The 12,039-nt window shown below is 43.6% G+C and overlaps 1 protein-coding gene across 1 annotated transcript; it reads left to right on the forward strand.

Annotated features, from left to right (window-relative positions):
* Positions 1-3,283: 3,283 nt before the first annotated feature.
* Positions 3,284-11,043, forward strand: LOC120959314 (tetratricopeptide repeat protein 8). Its single transcript, XM_040382612.2, has 4 exons — positions 3,284-4,396; positions 8,072-8,217; positions 8,296-9,192; positions 9,709-11,043. The coding sequence occupies exons 1-4, from the start codon at positions 4,216-4,218 to the stop codon at positions 9,919-9,921; spliced, it is 1,437 nt and encodes a 478-aa protein (XP_040238546.1). The 5' UTR covers positions 3,284-4,215; the 3' UTR covers positions 9,922-11,043.
* Positions 11,044-12,039: the final 996 nt, after the last annotated feature.

Genomic DNA, 12,039 nt, shown 5'->3' on the forward strand with positions numbered 1-12,039 from the left:
TTGTTTATTGCTTTTCTTTCTTTTCTGATCTCTTTTTCTCACTCACTCTGCAGATTTATTTCATCCTTTCATCAACGAAAATGGCGCGAGAGTTTTCTATTCTGTCTAGATGATTCTGGGGCGCTGTTGTGTGCTTGCCTTCGATTGCTGCCCGCCCATAAAAAAAGGGTAAGCTTTTCATAAATCTGTGTCATAGCGAGCGCTTATACCAAAGCACCAGGGCCATTGTGGCCGCTCTCGCTCAAGGGCAGCGTGGAACATGTTGACGGATTCACTTTTTGCTCGCCCGCCCAATGGGAATCAGTTTTTATGATGAGCGGTTTGGTTCCCCTTTCGGTGAGACAAAAGGGCTTCCTCCTTTATCGGGACGATTTCAGCGCGATATAGTGCGACATTTATTCGCCACCGCGAATGTCGTCTACAGTGATAAGCTCCTCGTTCGCTCGAGAAAGCAAAAAAACACACACACAACGAATTTCACAAGACAGACAGTGGAGGAGATGGTTCTTTTTTTATTCTTTGGGACTCTTTGCCCAGCGAAAAATAAGAGGTAAAAGAAACGGCGGCCCCAAAAACATGACCACCGAACGAAAATTCACAACGAGTATTATCTACAACCAGCCGGCCTGTGACCGGGGCGCGCACGTCCTGTTTGATCAAAGTTTTCGCGTTAAACGAGGCGTAAAATATTTGACGAGCAAAGGGAAGCCGAAAAATCATCTCCCCAACCATTGTCTTGCTTTTCTTTTCCCCTCTTTGTGGGTGAACAAAAAAACGTGGCGCTCTGTTCAAGGATTGCATTCTCGTAGATTCGAATTAATATCTATACACACAAAAAAGCACGACCACACAATGCAATTTTGAGCCACACGAAACGAACCTGCCTTGTCTATTCTACGGTGAATAAACTCAACCCCCGCCCAAAGCTAGATAAAAGCCCACCAAGGGTCCACCCTCATCCCAAAGTGACCTGATCGTTCGTGGCCATTGTCGCGCCTGAGTGGGTTGGTGAAAAGTTTGTCGTTTCGCCAAACTGAGCCACGGATGGTTGGTGGATTTTTCATCAAACTTCACGCTCGGCGGTGCAGTAGGAGTGATGAGCGAAGAGAGAAGAAAAACGCAGAAATTTTCGTCATTCTGCTTACGGTATCTGATGAACTCAAATCATCCAACCTCGGTTGAATGGTGAATAGGCGCGCGGGCAGAGACAGTAGGACAATTTATGGTTTAAAAACTCCTTGCGACTGCAAGTTTATTGTCCTGTTTATCGCGACAATCTTTGATGAAGCGTGCGTAAAGTGGGAAAGTAAAGAGAAAAAATACCGCTCTAATGCAGGTTGTAGTAGCACAAAAGGATAGCCAATTTATAAACATATACATTTAGAATCTAATTTGAAGTTATGCATTTCCATTACTCTGTTTGTTGTAACATCAAAGCCATTGTACACAATGAATAGGCATAGCTTCGAACAAATGAAGCATGTTTAAACGTTCGAAAAATTTGTAAACACAAAAACCACACAAAAAAGTACCCAACAATTAGGATTAGCTTGTTGTATTTTTTGTATTTTATCGTTAACCTACTTTGATTTTGTGACAGTATGTAAAATAATGAAAACAATTGCTTTTGTTTGAAAAACTACATATCTTATTTACTTAGAGTGCAATACTTCTTCTTCTTCTTCTTCTGGCTCAACAACGGTTGTCCGTCAAGGCCTGCCTGTACCACTTGTGGGGTTGGCTTTCAGTGACCTTTGGATTACCCCACCACCCCCTCCCTATCATAGCAGGATAGTCAGCCCTACATATGACGGCACGGTCTATTTGGGGTTTAAACCTATGACGGGCATGTTGTTAAGTCGTACGATTTGACGACTGTACCACAAGACCGGCTGTCCACGAGTCCGGAGTAAAAAACACATTTTCTCTTTTATATATTTAGCGCTTCAAGCGGCAAATGTTGGAAACAAAATTCAACCTAGTTCCTCCTTATCGCTACTAGATGTCGCTACAACTGAACGAAACATATTTACCCCTGATGAAGACTATCCCGCATTACAACCGTAGGTGCAAAAACCGTGTCTGTAATTTTTGATTTTCGTAAGTTTTATTATTTGTTGCTGTTTTCCCTAATACATAACTGCTTAAATGAATTATGATAAAAAAAGAAATAATAAATACCCAGTTCAACCATTAAAGAGAAATCACCATGTAATGAATGACTTCAAACTGACAGTTTTTGGAAAACAACTTTAGTTGTTACATTTGAATTTAAATATTTTTAAAGGCTTTTTTTAAAAACAAAAATTATACTCCTCATTCTTTAGTATGGTAAATGTATACAGAATATTTCAAATAAATTATATGAACATGAAGAAAAATAAATACTGAGCGGTTTGTTCAATTTGCATTATATTTTAATTTTGATATTTAAAGTGTGAGACATTGCTTATCACGCCCGATAGCTTGGATAAAATTCTTTAATTTTCCAATCCACCACCATTTAACCTCATTATAAACCGTAAAGCATGACCTTTAAGCTATTCGTTTACTTTCAATTGAATATGATGGAGGTGCCTGGTTCCTTACAACAGTGACATTTTACGCTTTATTTTGACATTTGCTGCACTGTCTAGGACCCTAGGACCCAATGAATAATAGATAGAGAATAACTATACCAAGTGTTATTTAAAATTCATTTGCAAACTTTATTGAGCCTTCACAACGTTTAGCAAATAAAGACAAACAGTATCATACTGACACGATTAAAATGGCAAACCATAAATGATTTAAGTGATTTAAAAACATTGACAAAAACGTTACAACAAGTGCTCAAAATAACCTCGATACCCTATTATTAATAAGCTTTTCAAACGATTCAAACAGTCAACAACTATTAAAGCAACTGTGATTTATTTGTCAAATAAGCGATGACATTTAATTAAAGACCAGACCAAGCTATCCTTAACAGAGAAATATAGAATATCGTTTAATTTATTACATCCCTTTTAAAAGAATATAATATAACTGTATTTTTTAAGAACTATTCCCAGTACTATACTATTCTTATGTTGTTCACGGTGTATGAACCAAATACAAGAATAATATTTAATAAAAATGTTGTTCTTATTTTTAATTTTTTCATTCACAATTGAACACTTCTTTTTTTCTAAAATCCCTATTTTGCTTTTTTTCTTTTAAAAAATTCTAAAAATTTGCCCTTTTATGTCACACAAATTGGAGTTTATGCTCCCACATTGTCTGTTGCTATGTTGCTATACACCCGACATCCAAATAATAAGGAACTCCAGTAGCGGCCGTGAACAACAAACCGTTGCCATGGAAATCCTGCAAATACCAAAACGACAACAAACTGTCAAAACATTCCAGCCCATGCCGTGTGCGTGTTCTCTCGAGCCAGCTGAAGAAGCAATAAAATCAGTAAAATCGCGAGAAAAAGAAACGAAACAGAAAAAAACGAGATTTTGAGCGAACCCCAAGAAGATAACAGTGTTTAACTTGTGCCTCACAATTATTGTGCATTTCTTCAAGCCAAACCTTCAAACCACACTATAATCAAGGGCAGCACACGCTGCAGCAGCATGGGGCAGAGTTAGAGAGACACCAGAGACCCCGTCCTCGAGAACAAGAAGAAACCTCACCAAAGGCACAAACGATAATCGTTCTACAAATTTGCACGAACATTCCAACAAACCCGCGTGGGGATAGCGAGAGCGCGGAAGGGAACAAGACAGCATCCCCGGATGGAACCGTGCCGAACGACTCTGTTTTCTATACAAAGTATACCAATTTTAAAGCAATCCCGATATCCTTTATCCACCTAGCAATTCGTGCAATCAAAACCATCCCAAATAGACGGTCATCATCATTCGCGGTCGGGGAAATTCGGACAGGATCGTTAGGTTTCCGCCCACTGACAACGGGGAGGAAGAAAAACATAAAACCGAATTACAAGAGAAAAAAAAAACCAAGAAGCTACAGACATCGCAGCCAACCAGCAAGACAAAAGCAAAATTGCTTCGAAATTTCATGCCCACAAAACAACCAACTCGCGCCAGTTTACGAAACGAAACGGAAGCACAAGCACAAGACAGCTTCAGAAGCAAGGGAGGAAGGCAACGTTGAAGAGCAACGGTGAAGAGGGAAGACAGGCAACACAACGACGAAGCAGAAAGCACGAGAGCAAATTATATAATGGACAATTTCTTCGCTGCCATATCATTATTCCGTCGACGGAAATATGACGAGTGCATCGAGGTGTGCAACGGCCTGCTGCAACAGAATGCCCTTCATCAAGGTCCTTGGGAGCTGAAAATGAGATCTATGACCCAGCGTGTGTACATCGACGATATCGAGGCGGACGATGATGTGGCGGGTAAGTTTAGGGGGTTGAGGATGGGGAGGAGAAGGATCGGTGGGCCATTTATTTTCGGAAACGTTTGCGCTCATTTCGTGATTGGCATGGGGTGCAGAAGGTGGAGATGGGTGGATGCGAGAGAGGGGCAGAGGAAGCAACAAGAGCTCAGGACCCTTGATCGAAACGGACTGGTCGGTTGTTGCAGCTTCCTTCCAATCCTATGCATTACTCTCGCGCACGATCGCAAACCCAGGGGACATTTTTTGTAAAAGTGGGCTCAAAAGGCTTTATTAGGCCTTTTTTGGTAAGAAAAGTTTGTTTGTTAAATGAACACTGTCAGGAAGAAATGAGAACAAGCATAATTTTTTTCCTACTAATTTGTTTAAAGTTTTTCTTTTAAAAAGTTTTATTACTAAAAATGGTGGCTTTTATATGGAGTTTGACAGTTGGCGGCTGAAATCATGTCAACACTTCATAGAAAACCGACACGCAGAATTAGCCTCAGAATTTAAGCCTTGTTTATTTCAGTCTGAAAAACATTCCCTTTCCATTTTAAGTTCGTAGGCTGAAATTTCAGCCTGTCAGCTATTTGCATTGTATAGCAGTTTTCGAGCTGATATCAAAGTGGGTATAATATACAGGTGGCCTTATCCCAAAGTGTATGTATTTAGAAGTCTGATTTTTATCGCTTCTGCATCTGAATGAAGACTTTAAGAAAGCTTTGTGTATACGTCAAGCTATCAGAAAGCCTGTTTGAGCAAAAGTTTTAACCTGTCCTGTCAAAAAAGACGTTCACATTTTGTTACAAAAAACATGTGATGAGACCACCTGGACTACATACACTTTGATTCTAGATTCCACCACCTGATCTCTTACATGCATCTTGGGATAAATAAAAACTTTACCTTGCGTTGCTATTTTTTCGAGCAGGTACTCGAATGTAATTCTAGCTTTGAGGCTGAAATAATCTAGACCGAAAATCGTAGGCAAGTTTTGTGTGTGGATTTGTTTGGAGTGTTGACATGATTTCAGCCTCCAACTGTTAAACTCCATAAAAAAGCTGACTAGAAACGTGTAGGGCCCCTGTATTAAACAATCTTGCGATTAACTTTTACATAAGGGCTGTTTAAAATCCTGTTTATTTCTTATCGTTTTATAATAAGGGCTTAACAACTCAACCACCAGTTGATTTGATTTGAAATTTTGACATTTTGAAAAACTCGCTCAGTCATTCCCTATTGCGACGCAAAACATGTCTTAGTAAGGCCTTAATAACACTGTATACGCTTCTCGTTATCAAAGAACATCACCTGGGTATTACACAAATTCTCACTTTGTGCAAAATATCGAAAAACTTTACCCAAAAAAAAAAAAACATATACACACAAGAGAATCCCAAAAGGAAGACCAAAAACCACACTCAAGCTCGAAATCTTTCACACTCTCCTCTCCCGTTGCTGGGAGGCCCCCAACGTCCCCGGGTGTGGTATTTCGATGCCCCCTAGGGATCTTTACATGGACGACCTCACGCGTCCCTTTTCCTCGTGTTACAGAGAGAGAATATTTCTATCCCCTTTCTGCTTCCTGTGCACGTTTTTCTGTGCCGTCCTTCCTTCCTTCCTTTTGGTTGCATTCTTTCTTCCTCGATCAGTTTGTCCGGTTTTTTATGTTAAGGGTTAGTTTTCTGTTCACTTCCTGGCCCTTCACCGGTACGAGCAGTAGGCAGTGTGGAGCACCCCGTACCTCAACCGTACGCTGCACTTTATTTATGCACATGCACATCCTTTATCTTGATTATTATTATACATATTTTTTGGTGCTTCTCATTTTTGTTACGCGAACCAGTTCACCAAAAGAAACTCAGAAAGAGGGTGACAGAGACGTATAGAGAGAGAAAAAGAAAGAGAGATACAGAGAGAGAGACTTTCCTTGCCCTTTTTTCTCCCCCCCCCCCCCCCACCACCCCTTCCCTGGCTTCAAGGCTGTATGTCTCGCATTTGCCTATACAAGCTTGGCACACATATGTTGTTACTTCCCTTTCTTTGCTGTTGTGTATTGTTTGCATGCTATCTGTGAAGCTTTTTTCTGTGTATTCCCTCTTTTCGTTCTTCTTCACCTTACTCCTTTCCTTCGTTGGTGCTACCGTGCCAGCAGAGATGCTGGAAAGTGAGGAGCTAATTTTCTACTGCACCTCGCGTCAACGCGTTCTTCTTCGTTGCAACCAACATTGCTAAACATCCTCAAAAGCACCCAACGACCATGCCTACCACATCCTTTTCCTTCCTCATTCAACCAACATACACACGTACAAAATATAAAAAAATACAAGTATCACATAAAAACCTTCCACCCTTTTCTGCTCTGGCCAGCAGATGTGGTCAGCAGCAAACGACACAAGCGCTGCTGCACAGTAGCAATCTCATTCTACCCCGAAATGTTGTATTTTTCTTTTCATCATACCCCACATTACAAGCTCCCAGCCCTCCCCCCGTCACATCCACCCTACATCTCACCTTTTTTTATTGCTACTGGCTTGGTTTTGTTTTGTTCTTCCTCGGCAATCTGCCGTCCCACCCCAAAACAAGCAAAAAGAGGCAACTCAAACCCTCAGAAGGAATCTTCCTCCATGGCCATGGCTTGACCGAGCGAGCTTACAGTTCGTTTCGTTCCAAAGCTTTTTTGTTTTTCGAGGCCACGCCGGTGCAGGAATGCAGGCCGTTCCTTCTGTTTTTGCTCGTCTCCTTTCCTCACCTTTTCCTCCTACTCCTTGGTCCCTTGATGCGTTTGTGGAAGTGTGGGGTTTTGGAATTTTTCGATTCCAGAAGTCAATTCAAAACCCTTTTCGGGTGCCCCAGGGTACGAGAGGGAAGGGGGGAGCTGCTCTCACCCACTCACTCACTCACTCACTTTCGCTCTCTCGCTCTCTTTTGTCCATCAAGGAATGTTGTGCGTGTTGTTGTTGCTGTTGTTGGCAGATTTGCAATTCGTTTCCAAGTCATTTCCATAATCTTTAAAATTACCAACCGAAGATGCCACCGGCTTATTTCGCTTGTTCGTGGGGTTGTGGGTTTTGTTGTTGTTGTTTTTTCTTGTTGTTGGTGCAATGGTAGGGGTGTACGCTTTTCCATGTTAAGTGGGGCAATGCGTTTTATTGCTTTGAATGTTTTTTTTACAAAATTTTTTGGGTATACTAAATGTTTTCCAAGATGTTTTTGTTTCATTTGCTGTTGATTCTGCCCTTAGAATTATTACACTTATTTAATTACTTCAATCTTAAGAGTGATTATAAGACCCAAGTCTAAATATCTATTAAGTTATTGCTGAATTTTGGAACCTAAATTTGTCTCAACAAGAAGTTTTGAATAAAAACTTCAATTTCTACACAATTCTAGAGAAAACAGCATTTTTTGTATAATGAATTTCAAATCTTCTTTTCTGGCCATTATTATCTTAAAATTGCATGATGAATGCCATGATCTTACACTGTTCAAATCATAGTTGTCAAAAATCTAATTTCGAATGCTTTATAGGAAGGATATGGCAAATGGACTTGAAGCTTAACTTAACACGAGTAGGAAAACTATCGCTACTAAATAACATCCATTAACGTAATAACGTATGCAATTAATTTTGACTGCTTTGTACCTCTCCGATATGTCTTGATTTCTTCCCTTAACGACGTCTTCACGGTAGAGGATATTCTGGACACGCAGACCATCGCTACGGCACCCCGTCCCGGTACCTCGATCAGGACAGCGATGGCCAAACCAGCAACCTCCGCCAACGCCACCACAGCGAGCCGCCCTCGTACCGGAACTGGCCGACCAATTACGGGCATTGTAAACAAAATGAAATGAAAATAACCTCTTCCCAGAGTCTTCGTTCACCTCTTATTTTATTCCCTAATCACTTTATAGTCACGTCCCGGAACACTCTCACTGCAACGGCCCGCCTCAACGCTCGGCAACAAGACGGCCCTTAAAACGGGGTCCCGCACCGCTGCCGGAACTACAGCCGGTGGTTCCGCCCGCAACCTGCGCCTCGGATCGGCCTCCATGTTTGCGGTCGGCGATCCGACCGGACCACTGTTTCACATCTCCCGGCTGCATCCGGACAAGTACGCGGAACGGGATGCGCTCTCCAAGCCACTGTTCCAGTACCTGTACTACCACGAGGGCGACATCCGCAAGGCGATGGCACTGTGTGATGCCGTCCTGGCACGGCGCCGAACGGCTGAGCTGCTCACCGATGCCAGCAGTGGTTGGTGGTGGAATGCGCAGAAGGCTCGCTGTCTGATCGCCATTGGAAGTCCGCGCGAGGCAGAACCGTACCTACGCGCGGCCCTGCAAGATCTGCACCATCCGGATGTGGTGCTGCTGCTGGCACGGATCTACGTCAAGATCGATCAACCGACGGCCGCGCTGGAGGTGTGCAAGCAGGGGCTGGAGAAGCAACCGAACGAGATAGCGCTGCTAACGCAACAGGCACGCATACTGGAGCTGGTTGGCAATCTGGCGACGTCGGTGCGCCGATACAGACAGATCTCGGCGCTCGATCCGATGAACACCGAGGCGCTGGCGTGCATTGCTGTTAGCTACTTCTATGCCAATCAGCCCGAAACGGCTCTGCTGTACTACCGGCGCATCCTGTCGATGGGAGGGCATAGTGCGGAGCTGTACTGTAACATTGGACTGTGCTGTCTGTACGGTGGGCAGCTGGATTTGGTGTTTCCCTGTTTTCAGCGCGCGCTCAGGATGGCGACGACGAGCGAGCTGCGGGCGGACGTGTACTACAACTTGAGCTTTGTCGCGCTGGTAAGTGGATTAGAAGTTATTTTTGAAGGTCTTGTTCACGCGTTGTATGGCTGTTTGTATTTGTCTGATATTGGCGCTGAAATTCCAAAAGCAAATAGTACTTCATGTAGAAGCATTCTATTCTTATACTCTTGTAGTCTTCAAAAAGGAGACTTCTCCAAAGTTGTAGGTGTGTGTACTCACAACTTCCCTACGATTCCTCAACATCGCAAGATATACGCAGGTTGTCTAAGAACTCCCTATTATACTCAATAATATGTGTATTCAAAATCAGGTTTCGATACATGGATCTTGGAAAGGAATACTCTGCTCTTTCTGCTAGAGTTATCCCATCCACCATCTTCTTGGAGCTAATCAAGAGAAGTTAATAACGCGAGCCTACGCATACCATTCTCAAGATATCGCGTAATGAAACATTCCATAATCGCATTAGTTATCAGCATCATTAAATGCCTTCCTGTCGCTAATGGATTCTCGATCGCACTGTTCTTGTGTTTCTCCCGGATTCCTGCCAAGACGACCGGCGACATCCATCTGGCCCGCCGTTGCCTTCGCCTCTGCATCGCCGCAAACGGATCCCACGCATCGGCGCTGAACAACATGGCCGTTCTCGTGGCCCGCCAGAAGCAGTATCAAAAGGCCAAATCTTACCTGCAGGCTGCCCGCACCGCACACCCGACCAGTGACGAGATTGGACACAATCTGAAATTTATCGAAAATTTCCAATAAACTGAATTCGAGGAGGGGGGGGGGGGGCTATACAAACAACATCAACGATAACAACACCAAAAAAACGGCAAGAGAAATCCTAATAACAACGCTGGACACGCTACCATACAGCCGAGCCCGAATAGATAAATATCGCCTCTCAACACGCAACACGCCGTCACACACAGGCACAAGCGGGCGATATGGTACCTGGGAGATGTTGCTTGTGTTTTTTTTCCGAAAAGAAATTTATGCGCCAAATTTCATCACCTATGTTGCAGGCGCGTGCGCTCGATCAACCCGAGGCCTACTTCCCGGCCAGCCCTTACCCAAAAGGATGTACCGTCCGATCCGGCTACGTTCGCGCCCAGTTTCCCGGCTCCCAGCCGCAAAAACAGGAAGACAGATGCATATAAATTCAGGCCTTATTTTTAGACATTCTTTCTTCGGCCTGGTGGAGCCGGTTTTTCTCCCCGTGCTCATTATATTTGTTTCCTTTCCTGTTTGTTTGTGGCGATCGTGCGCGAAATGTTAATCTTCCTCTAGCAGCGTGGTGTGCCGATAGTTTACGATCGGAAAGAGGATCAGGGAGGATCATGGCGTGGCACCAAACGCAGCAAAGAACGCTAGCACCAGCAAACGCAGCGGGAAGGATTTAAATTTGTTCTTTCTTCTCCACCAGCCACGGCACGTAGGCTTTAATCAACGCTTTCAAACGTCGTACGGTGTGTTTGCTAATGCTGTGTCCCGGGTGATTTGCCAAATCATTAGTCGCGCTCGGGAACGGGGGATCGAGCGCTTTTGGTGGGTTCACCTAATGGATGTCAGGAAAATTATGTGATCGGTCTTAAAATGGGTTGACAAAAGTGTTAGACATGCGGAATCAGAGGAAAAGAATAAAGCGAAGAGAAGAAAGAAACGCATTTCTGAAAGGAATTAATCGTGTCGATCCGGTAATGAGGATATTTCTAATAATTCATTAAAAAGGTCATAGACTACGGACCTCACTGCAAGCAAACGTGGTACAATATAGCAACCTTTATCCCGTTTTTCAATCACTGATCGAAATCGAAAAAATAAATATGATCCTGTGGCACGCCACACTGAAATACCGTCGATTTACCACCAGCACACTACTCAACCGCACCTTTGCCATTAGGGAATGATGGCGAAATAACTCATCAACGTCTTGAAACTTCCACGAGACGACAGTTCAGCAAACGATCGAACCATTCGATCGTATGTACCACGATCCACGTACCACGAACAACGAAACGAAAGAATCTGGCTGTGCAAAGCGGCAGCAGCAGCAGGGAAAGAAAGAAAAAAAATCTAAAGTTATGACCATTGGAATCAAATGCCATAATCAAAAATGAATCAGAGAAAACGAACGAATCGCTCAGAATGGCAACATGGCAACGACGGAGGAGTGGTTGAAACGCAATGGTCAGCACCAAATCGGCGAAGATAATTTATTAATGTGTTCTGATAGCGAATATTCGTCTGACAGCTTTCGACTGACACTCGATTCATAATGGGACCCCGGGGACACGAGGGGCTCGATTTTGGGGGGCAAACGATATTCAGGAAACACACACAAGCGAGAAGAGCGAGTTGGTATTGGCATTTTTGGGAAGCTTTTTCCAGCTCATCCGCTTTGCTGTGATCTTCGTCCACGAAACATGATCGGCGATGGTTATGGTGTGGGTGAAGAGAGGGGGTTGAAGCAGAATCTAGCGTGAAAGAAGTTTTATAGCATCACGCGAGCGAGAAGAGGTAAGATCACTCGAAGGGATTAGATCGATATTTCAGATAACAGGACAGGCCAGGTGCAAAACGGTACGCCGTTTTCAGGCGAAGTGTCCATTCGGTAGATAATTTCCGAAATTCCTACACAAATGTCCCGCGACAAGAATCGACACCTCATTCCAGTGTGAATGTGTGTGATGCTCAGCAGAGAGAGAGAGAGAGAGAGAGAGAGAGAGAGAGAGAGAGCGATGCTGTGCTTCCCACATTCGTTCGAAGCATTTCCACTCCCTCCGGTGTGATAAGAAACCTTACTTATTCTGGCTGGTGTGCTGTAATCGCGCCACGATCTCTTGGTCCAACCGATGGAAATCACTCCCGTGCGTAACATTA

This window comes from Anopheles coluzzii, chromosome 3, assembly GCF_943734685.1.
Source record: "Anopheles coluzzii chromosome 3, AcolN3, whole genome shotgun sequence".
Taxonomy (NCBI): Eukaryota; Metazoa; Arthropoda; class Insecta; order Diptera; family Culicidae; genus Anopheles; species Anopheles coluzzii.